The sequence below is a fragment of the Xiphias gladius genome, chromosome 11 (genome assembly GCF_016859285.1).
Source record: "Xiphias gladius isolate SHS-SW01 ecotype Sanya breed wild chromosome 11, ASM1685928v1, whole genome shotgun sequence".
Taxonomy (NCBI): Eukaryota; Metazoa; Chordata; class Actinopteri; order Istiophoriformes; family Xiphiidae; genus Xiphias; species Xiphias gladius.
Window position 1 is genome coordinate 19,305,645 of NC_053410.1, and position 22,292 is coordinate 19,327,936.

General features: G+C 41.1%; 1 protein-coding gene across 1 annotated transcript; it reads right to left on the reverse strand.

Moving 5' to 3' along the window:
• Window positions 1-3,167: 3,167 nt before the first annotated feature.
• nid1a (nidogen 1a) lies at window positions 3,168-17,818 on the reverse strand. The gene is made up of 20 exons (XM_040139548.1): window positions 17,511-17,818; window positions 15,331-15,633; window positions 15,027-15,253; window positions 14,597-14,904; window positions 14,303-14,443; window positions 13,106-13,357; window positions 12,603-12,803; window positions 12,161-12,394; window positions 11,894-12,031; window positions 11,191-11,319; window positions 10,646-10,789; window positions 8,941-9,060; window positions 8,240-8,467; window positions 7,884-8,056; window positions 6,945-7,071; window positions 6,648-6,819; window positions 5,539-5,696; window positions 5,331-5,454; window positions 4,433-4,545; window positions 3,168-3,768 (listed from the first exon to the last, which is right to left on the reverse strand). The coding sequence occupies exons 1-20, from the start codon at window positions 17,712-17,714 to the stop codon at window positions 3,638-3,640; spliced, it is 3,627 nt and encodes a 1,208-aa protein (XP_039995482.1). The 5' UTR covers window positions 17,715-17,818; the 3' UTR covers window positions 3,168-3,637.
• Window positions 17,819-22,292: the final 4,474 nt, after the last annotated feature.

Here is a 22,292-nt window from a genome sequence, read left to right on the forward strand (position 1 = left end):
GCTAGGTATCTGAGAGACGCTGCGTCAACACCTCGGGCAGGTTGAAGCAACTCATTTCCGGTACGCGATTTTTTTTCCAAAATAAAAGCACTTGTTAGTGTAGGTAATCATACTGAAGATTGTTACCTCACTAGAAACTCCAATAACACATTTCAATTCGATGATTAATTCTTTTACGAACATAAATCTTAAAGATTTTCAAAGCACGGAGTTACAATGCTTTGTATGCCACTTATTAAAAATATTCATCTTCACTGCTTTAAAGAAGATAATATATTTTTGATGAATGGGCAAACCATCAAATCTGTCAACTCAAATGAACATGGTTTTCCTTTTTATACCTTAAAAATAGTCTTATCAAAACATCCTTTTTTATTTCCTATGTAGAATGGGCTTCATTAAAGTAATAATTTTCGGATTAAAAATAATCAATTCTTTATCATCCTTAATTTCACCGAGACATTATTTTTGAGAATAAATGAATTTTAGTCTTTTATAGCATCGTTACCTTTATAAATTTAATGTGATGAGTTTATACGATTGATATTATAGACCACCAACTACGCAATAGTTTCCAATTTACAATCTCCCCTTGAATATATTCTTGGTTTACTTTGGGGACTGAATTAACTACTCAGAAAACGTAGCAATTAATGTTTTAATTTGAAAGTTCTGCTCGATAGCTATATTTATTGATTTAGCTAGCTTGACCACAACAGATATAAGCAAGAAAGCTCGACAATTTTAACGAAAATATTTGCATAAATGCGATATTAGCCTCTGAGTCGCTATATCGAATGAGTTCTACAAACGGCTTCAGTTAACAAAATACATACTGCGGTATTTTGGTTCCTAGCAATCACAATGTTAGCTGTTATGCTGGTTTTAGCATCGCATCGTACTGTGTATGGCAGCTGTCAAAACTGTGTAGCAGAGAGAAATGAGCACATCGTTAACGGTGTTTGCCAAAATAAGTAGACGGTCTGGCTACGGGCACATCTTCCTTCATAATATCAAGTTCCTGGTGGGGAGAATTCATATTTGTACATACCTTCGTTTCCCATAAATTAAAACTAGCTAATGCTAGCGTTCGTCCCGCAGAATATTGTGTGCGATTTAGCCCTCAGCCAAGACTGCAAGACAACCACATTACCTCCCCTTTCCTTGCCCGCTGACGTTAGAACGGCCTAGAATGTCAACGGCTAAGCGAGCACCCGAAAATATCTTTTAATCGCTTTTACATCCCATGTCAATTGTGTTAGTGACATTTTGAATCTGTATTTGCTTAGGGGATGGGGATTCTGAATTTCGACTGAAATTTTGGTCAGTCGCAGATGTTCTTGGTTTAGATTTGATAGAGAACGGTAGATATCATAAAGGCAAATACATGTTAAGTGACTACAGGTAGAGTCAACTAGCAGATCTAACTACAAATGTCGTGTAAGTGAAATTGAATTTTTGTTCCGCTGGTGAAGTCTGACACGGCGGAACCTACAGAAAACATGATAACGAAACAGACCTTCTTCTCACATTTGTATATGAATTTCGCCCAAAGGCTAATTTATCAGTTTCCGTGAGGGCCAGGGCAAAAATATTCCTCGCAGACAAGTTTGAGGGTCAGAACACTACAATATCTAATAAGCGCTCGCAGCCGGCGACAATGCCCACGGACTTCGGTTTGGCTTTCCATTGGATAAAACACAGTTAATTCCCCAATCAATCAAAGCTTTACGCGCCGGGAATGGTGGTGCGTTTGGTGAGTCTTCGTAAATTCGCAAGTAGACCTAGGTAAAGGTACAATATGTAAACTGGGCCATTGGTAGCCCAGTTTATCTGTGTCCAGGTGTTGCTTGTATAGACTGGACAAAAGTTGAGACTTTTTCAGACCTCTCTGAATTAGTAAATTCAATAAGTTTATTCGTGTTTTGTGCATGTGTAGCTTGCTTACTTTTTTTTTAAAGTCACAGGAGATGTTTTAACCTTCGACACTTAAACCACCGCACACAAGATAAATGGTTATCCACCAATCACAGTGTGTAGCTATAAATCCCGACCTCCATCTTTGAAATAGCACAGGTTTACTTCTCGTCATTAAGCTGTAAATCTAAACCATTAAACTCGAAATATTAACAGAATATACCTATTAGTTTTGGTTTGGAGAAGGGGTTTCACATGGTTGTTTGTAAAAATAATTTATAGTTGCATATGTATTACAGCTGAAATTAGCTGATTAATCAGTTAGTTGATGATTTCCAACTATTTTGACAACTGATTCATTGTTTAAGTCATTTTTCCAGTCCAGCTGTCCACCATAGTCAAGGTTGACTGTTTATGAAAATATTTAGATTTTGGAGTGTTAGGCAGACAAAACAAGCGATTTAATGACATCGATTTGGGACAGTGATAAGGATTTGTTTGTTTGTTGTGCGTGTCCGTTTGTTTACTTTTTTCTGTCATTTTATATGTGTCAACAATCAGCAGATTAATCAGAAATAAAATAATATCTAGTCGAGACCCTAATATGAATATTATGGTTTCAATGACGTTGCAGTTCATTTGGTTTTTATATGCCCGGAGTTTACAAAGAGCCCCGTAATGCATCACTGACGTGGGCAAGTGTCTCCCTTTCCGCGCCAGTACACAGACTGCGTCCTTGGCAGCATTTTGATTCCTTTAGAGCAGGAACGTCAGCAGCGAACCAAATGTCTCTCTTTTCAGCGCTTAAAAGGCAAGTGATAGGTTACAGTACTGCCTGTCAAGAACACAAGATAAATCCAGCCACCGTCGTTGGAAATTGAATTCACCAGGTGTAACGTTTCGTCACTTCTTCAAGTGGTTGAGTCAGTTGCTCGGGTAAACATGTTTCATCAATTCGAGAAAATATACACCGTAGAAAACTCCTACATTAATATATAGGAACAAATGAGGTGAAAATAGTATACTTTTAATAATATTAGGGTCTAAGGACCATAAAACTGACCTTACAAATATTTAGATATTCCTCATTTTTACGTATAAATCTGCTTTAGACCGGTCCATAGTGGGTAGCATAAGCTAGTACCTCTCGCAACCGGCGTCATCGCACCCAATATGTATCTATAATACACTCTACCGAACACAAGATGTCGCTGTATTTATACTAAAGTCACAGACGCGGCAGACCAACATGTTAGAAAAATGTTTATTCTTTTGTTGCCCAGCATGTAAACTCATCCCACCAGCTTGTACAGACACTTGTAGTCCTACTCCTCATTAATACTTCCATGAGATAACCTATGGGATAATCCAAACATGCCACAGTGTAACACAACTGACATGAGATGATGTCACACATTGCTGTGATGAATTTCACATTAAATTATATATCCCTTGAGCTTTGTTCTCAGTTTATGTGCACTCAGGAAAGAAGTCAACATAATAGTGTTTATATTTACAATTCTTAAAGGCAAATGTGATTTTATAAAGGCATTGGGAAATGTAAAAAATGTAGATAAGCGTAACACTGAGCAATAAAAAGGCACAGTAAGTTCACCTCTGGTTTTCAGTGGCATTTTCAGCAGCTATAGTTTAGTAATGCTGAGTGGCTCCTAATTTGCGGTCAACCATCCAAACAGTGTCATCTCTCAGCTGCCTAATTTCAGTACCCGCTGTCTCTCTCCACGCAGCCCACACCCACTGCGTTGTCAGGACACTTGCAGGAGCGGCCGGTCGGTGTTGCTAAACAGAGGTGGGTGCAGCCCCCGTTGTTCACAGCACAGTAGTTTTGTCCTGCCGGAAGGAGGAAATATACAAACTCTTATCAATACAGGATGTCCTAGGGCATTTGTATGAAACATAAGCCACCACTGCAAGGAACGGCAGGAAAAAGCCTCTTCACTGTTTGTTAAACATACATACTTAAAAGAAACACATGGCAAACTCCAGATGTTGGAGGCCCCTCTCCCTTGGCTCCACATTCCCTGGCTTTATGCATGAAGCCTTATCGAGAAGGGAGGATGAAGCGCTGTGCTGCACAGTAACATCAGTCAGTCCTTCACTAAATGATGAATACTACCTGCATAATTCCTCCTGTTGTATTCAGGTCGAGGAGTGAACCTTGGATTTTTCTGGTTTGCAAACTGCTCTGAAAATGCTTCAGAGAGGGCACAGAGGTCACGAAAACTGGTCTGCTAGGACCTGAAGAGTGCAGTGTATGGATAATAAGCCTGACTCAAAGGTAGCCCCCAAATCTACAAGGGTCAGACTATTTCTAAGAATGGCTCCTTACTGGGTCTGCACATTGATGCTAGATGTAATGCAAAGATGACTACAGACAAGAAAAAACAGTTTTTCAACATGCCCACGGTAAAGAAAACTTTCAAAACTTTAAAAGCACAAAAGGTCTTTAAGGTGAATATGTGGTCCTGTTGCACCCTCATAACTGGCTTAATACCTGAAGGACACTGGGCATAGGCTGTGGTGATCCCATATAACTTGGTCCGTTTCTGAGGCTGGAACTCGTCTGACTCCCTGCCAGCATAGCGATCTACTGCAACCACTGCATCCCTGTTTTAAACACAATCAGCACAACAGTTTAGAAATCCAAGATTAATCGCACTTGAGAAATGTTAGTAGCCTGCCTGTTTTGTTTAAAGTCTGTCAAGAACGAGTAAGGGACAGGGTAGGTTTCTTAGCCATGACGGACACAGTCTGTTGTAAACTGTTGAAGTGCGTGCCTCCCCCACCACCACCTCTCAACCTTCTCCAGCAAGGCTACAGCCATGGTGAGATCACAGGGAGGCCCTGTGTAGGTCACTCATAGACGCTGAGGCTGAGAAATTGCAAGCAGCTGCCACTTTTTTAGATGTCTCCTCACTCCACACACACACACACACACACACACACACACACACACACACACACACACACACAAATAGATACCCCAACCCCCACCTTTTTGGACTGGCTAACATACAGAATCAGCAGCATGTGGAAGAGAGCTCCACAGTTTTAGGGTGGGAGTGTCTGAGTTTGGGAGAACATCAAGGGCTCATGCTTGAAGTGTGGGGCACTGTTTGACCCCTGACCCTCCCTCTCCTTCCTCTGCCTTGACAGATCTTGGTTCTTACATTGCACAGTGGACTATGGATAAAGGCTGCATTAAGTCACTGATGCTACAACACCTTCGGGTCTCATTTATAAACATCAAATTCCAGTGTGTAATAATTTAAACGTATCCAGGTTGTATTGAGTAACATGAGATGTCTGACCGAATCCTTACTTTAACATTTGTGTAATACACTTTTATAAATATGGTACTTTAAGTTTCTGATAATGAAAATAAGTCAAACCTCCGCCAGTCAGTGTAGTAGATGTTCTTCCCAAAAGAAGTAATTCCAAAAGGGTACTGAATCCCCTCCATAATCTTTCTGCGGTCACCCCGGCCAGGATGGATGCATTCCATTTTATGTGTGCCTACAGGCGAGAGATTACACTTAATGCCGATCATAAGGTAGACATCATTTCACAGCTGACTCATCCGTCTGAAATCTACAGTACCTGCATCTGCCCAACAAAGCAGAGAGCTCTGAGAGTCAAAAGTCAAGCCATTTGGCAGGCCAAGATCGTCTTTAACCAGCACCCTTCTGTTGGATCCATCCATGTGAGAGGTCTCAATCTTGGGAGCGTCACGGTTCCAGTCAGACCAGTATAGATTACTGTTAGAAGAACAGGTGTGGAATCGGTTCACTATCATATAGCAATAAACAATCACAAGCCAGAAATTAAAATTATTGACAGATGTTTACTTAATGTTAATATATGCATAATTCTTATTCTTCTGCCAACAAATTTGACTCTTTAACAGTAGCTAATCAAAACTTGAAAAGATTTTCATGAGTACCACAATGACTGACGATTCACTGTTATGCTATCCAGGTGTACATTTACAAAGCTTTAAAAGAACAGTTTGAAATTTTTTTCTGCTTTCTTGCCATGGGTTAAATGAAAGGTCGATACCACGCTCAAGTCTGTACACTAAATATGAAGCTACAGCCAGCAGGTGGTTAGCTTAGCATAGCATAAAGACTGGAAATGGGGAAGAAACTAGCCTGGCTCTGTCCAAAATTAACAAAATCTAACTAACAGAGCCTCTAAAGCTGACAATTAACACATTATATTTTATTTGTTTAAAGCAAAATTTCAACTTTTTGGGAAGTACACTTAGTCATCTTTGTGCTAAGCCAGTTTCACACTCTGTTTTTGTACAGATTAAACAAAAAAGATATAATGCGTTAATTGTTAAGATTTAGACGTGCTGTTATGTGGATTTTGTTAGTATTTGTTTGGATTTTGGATGGAGCCAGGCTAGCCGTTTCACCATTTCCAGTCTTTATGCTAAACTAAGCTAACCACCTGCTGGCAGTAGCTTCGTATTTAGCATGCAGACATGAGAGTGGTATCGATCATCCATCTAACTCTCTGCAAGAAAATAAGTTTATTTCCCAAAATGTTGGACCCCTCCTTTAAATGTGTACTGCTAATTTAGAACTTAATAGGGATGAATTTACGTTTCAAATTTGCTTATAACAGTACAAATGAACTTTAAAGAAAAATGTTCCTTAGCGATTGATATCTCACTGTATGTGAAAGTTTAAAGTTTTACACACCCATTGGGAGGGTCAGTGATAATAGCACGGGGGTTGACGAGATCAGAGTCTATAATGACACGACGCTGAGTCCCGTCCAGAGAGGCAACCTCAATGTGATCCTTCACAGAGTCTGTCCAGAACATAGTTCGCCCCAGGTGGTCGATGGCGATACCCTCTGGGCTATCCAAATCTGTTGAGAAGTTACATTTAGTTCATCAGTTTCTTTGTTTTATGTAAACAGTCTACAATTTCATAAATGGCGGAAAATGAAACAGAACCAGTAGAGTGAAGCATAACAGTAAACAGTAACACTACCTGATCTAATGACTGCAACAGGCTCTCCCCCCTGGATGTTGGCCTTGCTGATTGAGGGAGATGTGATTTCTGTCCAGTAGACCATTTTCTCTACACAGTCATAGGCCACTCCAATGATTACCTTCTCCTGTGGAAGGGTCAACAACCAATCTTTGAAGTGCACAGAGTGTTCGGGGATAAAAACATGGAGCAGATGTGCTTTTTGACATGAATGTCTAGACATAAATCCAAACAAACAGAGCCACATACTCAGTGTGAGCAACTCAGCCAGACTTCAGGCCAGCTGGTTTGGAGATCTGCGTAACAATGCAGATTGCAATTCCAAAGATGTCGGACTGATGTTAGTAATTAGTGTGAATGTCACCATGTGCTTCCAATAAAGTGCAAGCCTTGACCGCATGAAGCAGATGGGGAATTCGCAGAGCTAAAATGAAAGTATTAGTACCAGTGAGGCAACAGACTGTTAAGTAAGAGGCTGAGCTGATGTTGTATACAAAAAAGGACATACTGCTACTTTTTTGTTTTCTCTGGTATAATCTGAATGAGCACACATACCAAAAAAAAATGACTTGATGTTTTGCCTGAGGTGGATTTAGAATTGCTATCTTCTTAAAATTACAACTTCATTTTGCTCAGAAGTGCTAAGATCTTATAAGAATTTGTCTGTTATGGACAGACATAAAACCAGTAAAATATTGCTTTTATTATACGTAATAAAAAACATTTTAACCAAAGATCTTTTAATAAAGAGAAAACTATTAAAAATCTCAGAAAAATGTTGGGATTAGGAAATAGGGATTGTAGACATGTTAACCAATGTCACTTGAAAATTCCTGGCAAGCAATTCACACCGCAAAAAATAAACAATCAAAATGAATTAAAACTAGATCACACAAAACCACTCAAACTGCTCAGACAGCTATTTTACGAGAAACTTACAGGGAGATGAAGGACAGCCTTGGCATCATCCTTTTTCATATCGTAACCTTCCAGCGGGACGTGCTCTATCCTTCCACTCTGGGCAAACAACAGGTGTGTTCCTGGAGGCAGGGGGTGGACATCGGGTCGAGGGGTGGGTCCGATAGGTGGTGGCACTCCACCATGGTCAATACCTACCGGAGACAAACACTGACAAATCAGGGGTCTCATGGACAGAAAAACCCACCTGTTTTTTATTAAAAATGTATCTGATTTTTGCCAGTGTCTGTGGCAGTTTGCTCATTTGTCATGCTCCTCTCTGCCCATTCTCCTTCTGTGGTCTCTTGTAAAATGTTAAGTTCACGTGATTTACTCACACATTGGTCTGCTGCCAGGTCCAGAGCGAGTCCCTGGGATCTCCTGTCCATTTCGGTCCACGCACCAGCAGTGTCCCGTGCTGCCATGGCACTGCATTGGTTCATAGGCACCATTCTCGTCACATGTAGGGATGTACTGTCCAACGGGAAGCCGGGGGCCTCGTGGACCAAATTCTGTCACACCCAGGAGACTGTCTCTTTGGATCTCACAGTGTGTTTTTGTCCTCTCTGAGAAGAAAAATGAAAAATAAGCTCCAAGCTGATCACAATACCCTGACTCAGTGGCTCAAATCTATCCATAAGCTCATTTATATTTCCTTTTGTCTTCTGCCTTTAATACAGCTACACAAAAACTCCCACATCCCTTATTTGGTATGACAAATTCCTTTTGCTATCCAGAAGAAAATGAAAAACAGGTTCCAGCTGGCACCAATATGCTCTGGGGAGAAGATCATTTCCAAGTGGAATAAACAATGCTGTGAATGAAAATGATCTGTTTACCATTTTTCCATTATTGAGTATGCAACTACATCAAAGAGAACTATTACCAAACCGTCTGAACTCCCATGATAGATGCCCAAAATAAACTTGTAGCGTCACAAACTGAATATCATCCGGCCTGAATATAAAACAACATTGCACTGTTTAAATAAGATGTTGGGTTTGCTCGCCAGAAAGTGAAGGCACACCAGAAGACTTACTTGGAGAGCAGTAGAAGCCATCGCCATGGTAACCTGGCCTACACTGGCAGGTAAATGATCCCTGGGTGTTATAACACACAGCGTCCTGATGGCACCTGCCTGGCTGGCACTCATCTATGTCTTAAGGCAGGATAAAAGAGAGTGAGTGAGGACAGAGAAGAATCAGTCATCTTAAGCTCAGATATTTTCTCACATCCAATGTGTTGTGCCCATTTATGGTCAGAGGTCTACAGTACGATCTGGGTCCTCGGAGTGCAGAACATCACACAAAGGCGTGGAAAGAATGGAAACTATGGATGAGTGCTACTGAGGACCAGCCAAAAAAAAACTACACACTGACTCAGGACCTCAACATAAGAAATGTCCATCTGCTTTTCATGTTTCACTGTTCAACCACTGCAGATTTATTATGTAAATAATCTCACCTCCCACAGTCCTGAGCAGCTGGTTTAACAATTATAGCCTTAAATTCCATGTAATGGATTTGAAATCTGGTCTATGTGTTTTAAAGGGCTATGCTGTTCATTTTCCATTAGCCAAGTTTAGCCAAGTTACCACCAACCATTTTGCCCACCACCAACCATTTTCAAAGCAAGTAGTGTGACTTTGGATTGAATCAAACTTTGCAGGCAGCTTTTGGTTTCAGCAGATTTTTGTTTTCATTGAACTTAATCATCAGCACATGATAAGGTCATTGCAAGGAGGAACTGATTTGAAAAGTTTCCTTGTAAGTGTAACAAGGATGCTCTGACGCCAAGACGTGAGTATGGATTTCCAGCAACATTTTCATTGACGGAAACTATTAAAATCACATCATTTTCACAATATCCTTATCAGCCTATGTTTTTTTGTTTGTTTGTTTGTTTTTTTTGCCTTCCTGAACAATGATTATCTGACAACATGAATGCTAAGCTCTTTGGCTGCCAACTCTCAAATCTCAGATTTAACATTCTCTTTGCACACACCAACAAGTATAAAGCCTGGAGAGTGCCACAGGAATAATTATAGATTTTACAATGATTAATTATAATCAATTACACGTTTTTTAATAAAATAAACCTTAAAATTAATTATTACATTTGCATTAAACTTATTCATTAATAAACTCAATGATCATTACATCAACTAAACACTAATACTGTTTTATTATTCTGTGTTTAATCACGCAATGATTTCATTTACTTAATATGTCTGCCTTTATTATTCCTTCTCCCTCTTAATTTAAAGACAGCTGTCTTTAATTTAAAGATGTATAAGCAATGTGCCACCTGAAAATGGAATGACTTTTAACCCACAAAGCAGGAGCAGCGGCTCTGATTGGCCAGCTGTTATGTCTCTGGCCAATCAGAGCTGGTGCTTTGAGGGTTGGGTGTCATGTCATTCTTAGGCACACTGCGTACATGTCAGTAACTCACATGTAGTATTTCGGTCTTGAAATGTACAAACCATAAATGGCTAGCAGTAATGTAAAGTATAAGCAATTAGTAATCTGATGGACTTACATATGAGAAAAACCACGGATAACGTCCTTTAAATCTAATTTTGAACTAAATGAATTAATTATGATATACTATGACCACTTTATGTTAATTAGATGCAATAACTGCTATTAATGATGTATATTCTGTAACCTACAAACTGAAAGCAGTTTATTCCCATGATCATTCTTCAGCACAAACATATATTTAGTGTCTCTACGCAGTACCTTGGCAGATTCTACCATCTCCTATGAACCCTGGCAGGCAGGAGCAGATGTAGGACGAGCCTCCAGTGTAGCTGCACTGAGCACGCTCAGGAATGTCACAGGTATGGGTGCCTTCTTCACAGGCGTCAACAGGCCGGTTAACCTCTGAGGAGAAGAAAAGTAAGGGAAAACTGAGACAGTTGAGATCAGGCTAATCTTGTAACTTTTTTGTGACTTTTTTCCAAGATTCTGAACTGTCCTGACGTGGTGTGAAGGGTTTATTATTTGACCTAGGCCTGATGACCAAATACACACACACACAAATTTACATACAGAAAATCATACACAGAAAGGGGACCTAAAACCTAATTACACTTTCTACTAGATTATCTGTTAAATGATAATGTCACTGTACTACATTTGGTTGAATGTGTGTAACTATGTGTGTAACTATGATTAGTAAGTATACACATGGTTTGTCTTGCTCACCCTGGTCTTCATCCTTAACACCAGGTGAGATTTCTGGAATATGTAATTGTACTTGGCAGGAAACAAACACCACTTACCAATGCAGGTCTGCCCATCACTGTCAAACTGATATCCATCTTGACATTCACAGCGGAAGGTCCCAGGCTGGTTGTTGCATATAGCATGGAAGCCACAGATCTGAGAATCCTCTCTGCACTCATCAATGTCTGATAAAGAGAAGAGCCAATTATCATATGCTAATAATTGCCACATTAGGTCCAAGTTTGAGTCTGGAGCTCTGAAGTATGGATTTGTCAAATCAGTGTCCTTCATTATCAGATGTCAGGAGATCAGAGGAGAGAACTTAAGTAGATTTCTTAATTACAAATGTTTTAAGATAGCATCTGTCTGAAATACTTCCTTCCTTTTTCTACTGTATGTGCCTCGCAGCTTCCTGTCTGATCTTGAATGCAGAAGACCCTTGGTTATATAGCGCATGGGATGGGAAGGAGGACCACACTTGATATGTAACCTGGTCTGGGCGTACGGGATACTTTGTTTACCATATGGGAGTCCCTTTGCTAATTGACAAGATTGCGCAGTTCCCCAGGAAGGAAGGCTTCAAAAAGTCTGGGTTAATTAAATGATGGCTCTAAACAGATCCAAAAACAGTATGAAATACTTGAAAGCAGATAATGCTTTAGTGGAGAGAATCAAGAGGCTACTACACCTCTTTATTGCCACAAACAATGAAAACAAATGTCCTTTTTTTTTTTTAATTTTATCATATTTCATTCTTACCATAACATATGCGGCCATCACCATTGAAGCCAGCTGCACACTGGCAGGTGAACTGGTTTCCCTGTCCAGGTCGGCAAACAGCGTTGGTGTCACAGCCATGTCTTCCAGTGAAACATGGGTTCTCTTCTGGCTGCCCTCCTGAGGATTGAAGATGTAGGACAGTGTTGTTACAATACCATTAACTTGTGTGATTTCATGAGAAAGACCTCTTTACTATTCAACAACAGCCCTAACTTTTAGTTATAAGAATCATCTCAATGACCTCACCGTTGATATCCCCGATCTTGTTGCTCATGGCAAACCGGATGAGTTCATTATTAGCGTCGTACATGACAAAGACCTGGTCCACACTGAGCATCTGGGTAGGTTTCATATCTCTTGAAGACTCGCCATGCTGGCAGCTCTGAAAGGTGATGGTCTGACGCCACTGATACGTCCTGGTGTCAGTGGAGCCATCAGGCAAGCTCACGACGTAGTCCCGAGTGGAGGATGAGGTGATCACTGTAAGGTATGATAGACAGGTAAGAAACAAGTAGATGATAATATCTCAATTCACTTTATAAGTTTAGTGATGATTACAAAGCTGAAAAGGCTTGAAAAATTGAAATGAAGAGGTTCGGCCAAGTGCAAAAGAGCCCATTAACAGAGAAACAACCCAGGGGACATTTCTGTAAAAAAACAAACTTTCTCTGTTCAAGCTGTATCTTACAGTTGCTGCTGTACTGGTAGATCTCAGAGTAAGGGTCGATCTGTACAGTGGATCCGCGAGGCACCTCAGGGACCCGGCCTTCCAGGGTGGTGCTCACCACCAGGTGGTCGTGCTCATCGATGCCTTTGAACTCCTGCCTTATGGTCAGCTTCTCATTCCCTGGTAGAAAGGTCACCTCAGCTTGCCGTGTGAACTCCCCTCCTTAAGAGGACAGAGAAGAGGTTAACTTTAAGACCCTGGCCCTGGATGAACTTTGGCTCGCCGCCTTCTATCTGAGCTGAGGTAATGTGAGAGGAATTCAGCTGGACACAGTGAGTAAAACTGCAGCTGTATGGCAAACTGTGCTTGTAGCAGCACTGACATTTGTTGACAGAGATTCATACTTCCTGAACCTTCACTTTTTCCATTTTCTAACCAATTGAAGCATGAGAATATCACATGAAAAGCTGGTGGATGTCAGTTATCAAATATTGTTAGTGCAGTGGAAGAACTTTTTCCCTCACCAATAATACTGAAGCCATTCTTGAAGCCAGGCTGCTCCAGAGCAAAGGCCCACCCAATCACACCACCAAGGGCCGACAGGGGCTGCAGTGAGGGCCCGAGAGTGTACGGTATGTCACTGATGGCGACATAGGATCGGCCATCATTTACCACAACATATGAGTGGAGATCGTTGCTGGTGAACTCTACTGGAGAAGGAGAGTTTCCCACATACACTTTTCCATGCACTTTACCATTCATCCTCTGTGGCTTTCCTGCAAAGCAAAACCAAAACATCAAAGGCAGTCACAGAGAAGAACAACCAAATCTCATGGCTATACCCAGAGATTTGCCCCATTTGCTCAAATTAATTTCAGGGGTTGTGCGAGGACACTGGCAGAACAAGAAGTAGGTAAGTGAAACTGTAAGACAGATGCTGAAAGAGCTCTCCAGCATATCCACATCTGCCAGCTACTGGGAGGATTCACAAATTAAATGGTCTCTGGATAATGAATTCTTTAAAATGTTCAGCTGTTCACACAGTTAGTTTTTTGAAAGCTAACCTGGAAGTTATCTTTACCATGTCAGCTGTTTTATTACTTTATGTTTTAATGTTTTTTCAGACTGATGCTGTGAATATCCTGCATTTAACACATACTAGTTAATGATGTTAAAATATTTTGTTATAGATAACTTCAACAATTCAGCAAAGGTATTGCCAACAGTACAGTATTAAAAGAACTGCTGCAAGTATATTAGTAAAAAAGTTAGCTAGCAAGCAAGGCTAACCAGCTAAAACTTGCATTTCTGTAACATTTTTGCAACGTTATCTAGCCACGCTTGCAAATTTTTTACCTTTAAATTAGCAAGCGATGCCAACCGCTTTAATTTGCTAAGCTGAGCTGCAATTTTACAAAGTATGAAAAAGTATGAAAAACATTAAATTGGAAATAACATTGCAACATTACTGGGCTTAGAGACTAATGCAGCATAATGTCTAATATTATGTCTTACTTTTTTATGTTTACTGTTATAATAAAAGTGCAAAATTTATAGCTCAGATTTCATAGAACATTAAACTTTTATAAGCTTGCCACAGACACACATTTCATGCATTTCAACTAAACGAATTCCTCTCATTTTTCCTTGAAGCACTAATAATGACAAAACTACACTTTTAATCTCTAAAATTAAAGTGATCACTTGAAGCAGACGCGTACCCTCTGCCACGCACTGTATCCCATTTCCATAGAAGCCTGGCCGGCAGTGGCAGCAGTATCCACTGGAATAGTCCTTGCAGTCAGCAAACTGGGAGCACTTATTCCTGTTGTTTGCACATGTCCCAAAGTTGTATGAGAACACTGAAAACATATGAAACCACGGTAAGAATATAACAGGACCAGCTGATTGCTTAAATAACTATAATCATTCAGCACTGATAAAAGAATATTTTTTATAACTTATGCATCAAACTATACAGAACAAAAAACACAGCCTTTCTGCTGTTGACTCACCATCTACATTTATATCTGTGTCGTCCACCACCACCACCACTTCTGGGTTCTCAGGCTGATGTGGCTGGTACTGAACTGGGTGGACTTCGATCTGCCCCCCTTCTGGCTCATAAGGAGGGTACCGTACTTGCTGTCCATCAGTATACACAGGCCTCCCTGCATCAGTGGCGTCATCATAGCCATCAGGGGCCCCATTTGGTGTGGCCTCAGCGGGCAGGTCAGAGACCTCACCTGGAGCCACGTTGGTAAAATAGGGAGAAGTTCCAATCTCGTACACCCATACACCCCGCAGGCCAGAGTTGGTCTTCCTATAAGAGTTAAGTTGGTGGGTTGAAAGCACTTTTACAGTCACAGTGCTTGAAACATTATCCAGCCTGTAACACTGGCCAGGAAATGGTGTTCCTGTGCTGACAGACACTGGTTGACTTACTCTGCTAACGCCCTAACGGATGCCTCGTCATCAGTGGTGGTGCGGTAGTACGGTCCCTGATTGGAAAACAGGAAACCCTGGACCAAACCCTTACTGAAGCCAGCATGCATGATTGCACTACTGTCTTCTGCAGGCGTGGAGGAAAACTGTATCCCATCCCTTGTATACAGGACAATAGCATACGAGACTGTCTCTAGGGAAGCAATAACCAACTGGAAGGTGTTTCTCTGTGTAATAAAACATTAGAGAGGATGTAAATGAGCAGTTACTCCCAAGATCACCTGAATAACCATGTGATGCTCACCTTCTTGTTGATACCGTCTCCTCTGCTTTGAGGTTCGTGGGTGGCGACATCAACCCAGGTGATCACCACAGCATGGGTGGGATTGACTTCATCGTCCTCAGGGAAGGCTCTGTTGAGGTGCTCGGCTGCCTGACGCAGAACATCGGGACTGGAGTCTTGACGGAAAAAAACTTTCCCCACACCATCACTTGTGTCCAGGTCTCCTTGCAGGGCCGCAATCATGCCAAACTTTGGGGGCATTTTGCCAAGATATGTCGACTCGCTTGTTGGCTCTGCTGTGGCAACAAAACCATTGGTGTTGATCTGAAATTAAAAGCTCAAATTGGTAATGGGGATAACAAGAAATGGATGATTGTAACACTGTATGACTTTCTTTATGACACAACTACAACTGTTTCACAGCAGAGGCAAACCCAGTCCAGTCTGACCCACTTTGATCTTTATTTCAAACTCATTAGAGTAATGATCCGAGTCAGCTGCCATGTCCTACAAAAGCGCTAATGAACAAACAAGGTGCCATTTAACACAGATTTTACACACTTAAGGTTTAATATGAACCCATGCAATGCTTGTAAAAAAGAAAAGCTGGGTTCATGTCAAAAACACACACACACACACACACACACTCTGCACATGGGGCTCCTCCACTTCCTGACCAGGGGAAACAAGAGCACTATTCCTGGCCCAGGCCAAACTGCTTCCTGTCCTTGCTCCTGACAAGCAGCCCCAGAGAGCCTGAAGATTGTACACTAATCTTCATTACAGAAATTTCCTGCCAAAATGGAAGATTGAGCTGGGAAAATGATCAGTGATTCTGATCTCACGGACAGGGAGAGATCTTTAAGGTTTTAGTGAATACCCCAGCATACCAGGGCTTGATGGAATATGAATCACGCTCAGGAGGAGACTATAAAACCTAATGATCAGACAAAATGTTTTCTCTAATACCATGTCTGGTGTGAAAAGCATTAGTATTTCCCTATGGGGCACAGACAGTTCAGGGCAGGCTGACTCGTGAATGAAAACAAAAATCTTTAGGCCATCTTGACTGCAGTAGAGAAATATGTTTGTGGTGGCTGATGTAGGCATAACTTGGAAGTAGTCAGCAGTGGGAAACCCCTCCCCAGACTGATAATTATAACAAGGAATTAAATTTTTATTCTCAACCTCAGGCTCATGTGGTCACTATGACTACTTGCCTCTGCACATCTCCTCCAGTAGATCAACTCCTTGGGTGAGACTGCGCATGTTACTGCTCCATAAAATTGTCTTTTAACAGAGTTATCAATTAATATGACTGGTCACACCGTCAGCAATGAAGCTCCGATTCTTTGTAAAATAGAAATAATGACTACTGCTTCACATATACATCACCTAGTATAGATTTCCTGCCTTTCAAGTGAAATAACTTTTGTACATAATTACTCTCTGATAGCATGTTATCCACATGCAGCACAATTAAAACAGGGATGCAGCACTTTTCTTTGAAAAGAAGAATCACAGGGAATAAAGGGCTGTTTGTCTGTCCAACACAATGGTGCAGCTTTCAGCTAAATGTTGCTATTTCCTTTTCCAAGTCATTTAAAAGCTCTACGTGGTAACTCCAAACAACAAATAATAAACCCATTAAGTCTTTAAAAATCTTTTTAATCTATTAGGTTACAGACTTACCTCAAAAGTTTGCATATTTAACGTACCGCATTTGATTTGGATATTGCTGGAGGTGCACATTTTAAACGTATATATTTGGTTCAGATGAGCATCTCTTGGTGACCGCACTGTTACGTGACACGGAGTCATCAGTAGAGGCTATTGGACTGGATTGCAAAATAAGGCTCCTCCAGTCTTTGTGTCAACAGTAAAACGATAACCTCAGGGGAAACTACAAGAATGCATGGGCACATACATTCAAGAGGATAGAGCGGCCCCCACGATAAGTAAATCAATATTTACAAATATTCCAGAGCGACAGAAGAAGCCATACCTTGCCAGAGCTATATTTTGCAACTTCCAGGCATTGTTTAGGTTGTAACTACTGACCCCTTTTCACGAAACACTGCCCCAGGGGTCTAAAGTATGCGCAATTGCGCAAGATCGATGGACTGTCCCCCCTGACCAGTAAATCCCACGCGTTTGTGCTAAAATACTAGGATAGTGTGCCGAGTAATGGGTTAACTTACAAAGATGCTGTCGAAAGTGCCATCATAAAATAACACTGGCTTGTGCAGATCAAGTCGGTGCGTCTGGTCATTCCCCGCTTCCAGTGACTGATCTCTTGCGCTTGGACCGAAGGCGAAAAGCTCGCCCCGCGTTATGGTCTGCACCGAGGCCACAAATCCGAGAAAAGTCGCAGAGACGAGCCATCCTCGCTCCTGCCAACCCATTGTTCGTGTTTCGGAGTCAGTCGAGCAGCGCTGTGGTTTTTCCGAGCCAGGTTACCGGAGAGTGACGCACAGGCTCCACTGAAGAAAGTTCAGTCAGAGTTTGAGAGGCGCGGGGCGGAGTTGAGAGGGGCGCTGAGAACCAGCACTGGGGAGAGAAATGAGAAGTAGCCTATACTTTTCCTTTTCATGTTGTTCCTAAAACAAATTCCTGAGGTGATGCGGTTTTTGACTGCAGGTTGGAATGCGAAGGGTCAATGTGGCACATCTAACTAGACATCGGCAGTGACTGGCCCGCTTTGAAAGGCAAAAACATTGCATGATAGGCGTCATCTGGGCTAGCTGAGGACAGAATTGTCCACCTGAGAAGCACAGAAGTCAGCTTCACATCGTGTCCTTTTATTTAAATTCTTCGAGCTCATTGTCCCAGTGTTGCCAATACAGTAGAAAAGCAGCCATCTCTGTTTGGATGATAAGGTATTATAAGACAGGGGCCACTGTGTAGGAGGTCTGAGGGTCTTCAGAGGGACAACACTGGAGCTGTATTGGTAGGTTTGGATACAGGCCAAGGGGCCATCAGAGCATAGACATCACAGCATGGGCCAGTTACCGGCAACAGAGCCCCACGGCCGGTTTGATTGAAACATTATATAAAGGACAATATCACAGAGCACTGTACCATACACTAATCATTTGAGGTATGCCGCTGTGGCTATCAGACTCCACTCCAGCTGGGATAATGAGGGGCATACTGGTAATATGGTTCAACTTGGAGCTGTTTCTGCCCCGCTACCGGATGATCAGTCATCCGTCAAACAGTTTGATTCAGTTATCTGAACAACTGTTGGCCACATTGCCATGACATTTTAATATGGATATTCATGGTCCCCATTATTCCTAGTGATTTTTGGGGACCTCTGGCCTTTTGTGTAATGCTACCATCAGCCAAAATTGTTTTCTTGACCAACACTTTGGTCCATAGTAGTATATTTTGAAAATGAAAATAAGATAAATGATGCCCAAATCAAGGTCAAGATTTCCACTACATGTGGTACGAACAATCTTGATCCCCAGATGATGATTCACAATGTTTTTGGTGACCCCCTGACCTTTTCCCATGTCCACCAGGCCAAGATTTCACTCCACCAGAGGTATCCAAACTGAAAGTACAGATTATATACTGTGGATCCTTCAACCACATGGCGGTGCTGCTTATGAAAAGTAAACCGTTCTCCATGTGTGAAGTTGGTTTCACGCATGAAGCATCACAAAATGATGTTTATTTTTACTGATTTTTTTCTCTTATTTTTGCTTTTTCTTTTAAAATGTTGGATATTTCCACATTTTCAGTCCTCTAGAAGCTTATGATAATCGCAGACAGAAAATCAGAACTATTCTGGTGAAATTTCTCAGTCAAAACTGAGGCTGTAACTTGTGATGAATAATCCCAAGTAGACACCGATTTTGTTTTAAGGGGTAATAAAGAAAATTGGTTAAGAACCACTGCCCTAGAGGATGAGCCTTTTCTACTGAGGAGACTCAAAGAGCTACCCTCTTGCACCACCCTAAGGCCAAAACTGAATTATTTTTTTCTTTACATGAGATGTAACGGCAAGATTGCCGTGAAATTTACAGAGCACATTTATGCTTCCAAGGGGCTAAATCCTTGTGATTGTAGTGATTCCATGGCCTTTTCTTTAGCATCACCCTCAGGGCAAACTTTCCATTTGCAGCTCTGCTGGTTGAACTCCCGCAGTAGTGTGGTGATATGAACACTTCAGCAGTCACTGGGGCGTTATCTTGCTGCTACATGTTCTGATAAAAAACATAACATAACAGCCACAATACATTTTTTCTATCTGCCTTAAACATATTAGAACGGTGTCGATTCTTGGGCCGTTAACCGCTAATGTTAACAGAAGAGACTGTGCCGCCGATAAAATGTAAGATTTTGAGTCAGTCACCAGATAATTTTTCTTTGTAGATTTTGAACCATACTAGTAGTAAATAGTGAATAACAGTGTTACATTATGTTTGTACGTAGGCTGAAAGATAGGAATTTTATATTTTACATCTATGGTTCCAAAATCAGATAACCACCACTTCATATTCTATCGTCCTTACAGGCTGAAATCAGGAGACATCTTGAGACGTTTATAGATAAACTATTTCATTTTAAAAATATTCCATGCAGCAACATTTTTTGGGTACCCTAAACGGATTTTAAGCGTTTAAAATGATACCATAGTATTTTGGAAAGAGGCCATCCATTTGTGAACTCCTGAATTTGCCTCTCAATTCTTAGATACACAGCTGAAAGGTGCCACCCTCTGGTCAACTTGTGAAGCTTGTATTTGTGGTTTCTGAGTATGCTCTCCACAGAATTCAAAGGTTTTCAGAGATTGATACAAATTGATATACATACAGTATGTACATTTGCATCACAGGTGCATTTGTTTATTTTATCATTTGACAAAATATGCCAAAAACATTTTTTTCAAGAATGTGAAGTCATGAGGACTAATTTGTGAAAAATCTTATCAGAACAGAAAATATATTTATCATGACTGCAGGACTTGCCGGTGGGCCTTCTATGTATGAAACTAAATTGAGTTCACCCAAAAACATTACATGTCTTTATATGTACACTGTACACTGTTGATATTCACTGCAACTATAGTAAAAGGTCATACACACAGGGGCGTTGTTGGACTCTTAGTGGCTGATGGGATGTTTACCCTGGGGCCAGTGATTGCATTAGCTGTGGCTTGTTGGTGTCTGCCTGAATCTACTTTCTCTGACTGTGTTGCCTTTGGGAAGCAGCCGACTATGATCTGATGCGTCTCTGGCAGGAAACTGCAGCCTGTTGATCAGACTCAAGTGCTATTTCGTCACCACTCTCTTATTCTTCTTCTTTATTCACTAGCAAAGCGGCAAACGTGGGAAATTTAAAGGACCGGGCTAAGGGAACTCTGGGAACAAACGAGGCTTCACACATTTTGTGTCACATTCATTCTTTCATTTATTGGCTAAATCTACATCTAATTCTTCCTGACTTGTAAAATGTGTTCAATTACTATGCTGCCTTTATTATAGCTTAATTATAGCATGCCTGTAGTTAAAATAAATACGTGAAACAAGATAAATGATAATGTATTTGCATTCATTTTTATATACCTAAAACTTACAAGGGCCAAACGCAATATTATATCTATGAAACTGTGGATATAGAAACTGAGGTCTCACAGCCGAGAGGGAAGTACCGTAGCTGACAGCTTCCTATTTGGTGCGGTGCCTGGGTGGCACTGTCCCTGTGTAAGAAAAGATTAATGTATCACAGTGGTCAGAGGTGAGCTAGAGTGACCTCTATGCTCGGCCCTCCTCCTGTTCACATGCCCCGGTCCTGTGAAACAAAAAACACACAGACCCTAACAAACCTCAGTGAGGTTTGCGTGCAGATTAGAAAGGATTCTCTTTTCGTTGGTTAACCAAATTCTGCTACCCCGACAATACAGGACTTACTATTTGTTGGAACTGAAGGGGAACCCCAGTGATTTTACAAATGTAGAACAGTTTACTTGTCACGAGAAATACTACTGAGTCTGTGAAAACAACCGTAGAATGTCTTCTGTGGCCCTGGAGGAGCTTTCTAAATAACCCTGAAATATCGTCCGAATCATTTTTGGCTTGGCCGTGAGGCTTCAAATTTTTGATGGAAATCCTGCACTACAAAATGGGGCTGTGAAATTTGAAAGACATGCGTGTTTCCCCGGCAATGAGGGTCTGACAAAAGATTCGTTTTCATTGTGCAAACTATAGGGTCCAGTGTTTTTGGAGCTTGACTCATAATAGCAACTCTAAAGCTTCAGTTTGACCATTCTTTGACCCTTTTAAAATCTGTCTCTTGCTAGGGCCAGGTTACAAAATTGGCAAAGTGGTTGATTGCCTCTGGGCTCCAGACCCTCAGGGGCCTCAAGGGCCCCAGGTTTTCCTTGTGGTAATTACTCTGTGGTAATCTGATTAAATGATCTAAAGTATATAAACGGAAACGGTAAGAGCGTAAAGCTGGCTCCAGCATTTACTGCACACCCGATGCTGAGGCCCTGTCTTTAGAAGGAGACTGTGAGAACCAGAGACATTGCGATCACGTTACGGTACGTGTCTTAAACCACCAGTCCACTGCCGGCTACATGTTCATTTTGCTGCTTCCGCCACCTTTGGTTCTGTGGTACAGGCTGTGCACAGAACCAATTTCCTTTCTAGTTTTAAGATCATATTTCAGTTCATATTAGGCCTACATGGTTAGGCAGTAGGTACATTTACATCATGGATATTTGGTTATTTTATTATTTAATAAAAAATGTCGAAAATATTTTTTTCAAGAATATTGAATAGTGAGAGCAAATCAGTTTAATTTCCAACGGTGCTTGTTTGTATGAAATTAAATTAGTTCAGTTTCTATTTTATGACAATGTCGAGATTTCTAGTTTTAATAGAGACTTTCAGTTCCTATCTTGCTCATATGATGCATCTTTTTAAGTGCATTTTCTTTTAATCAACATACGGGGGCTGAATAGGGGC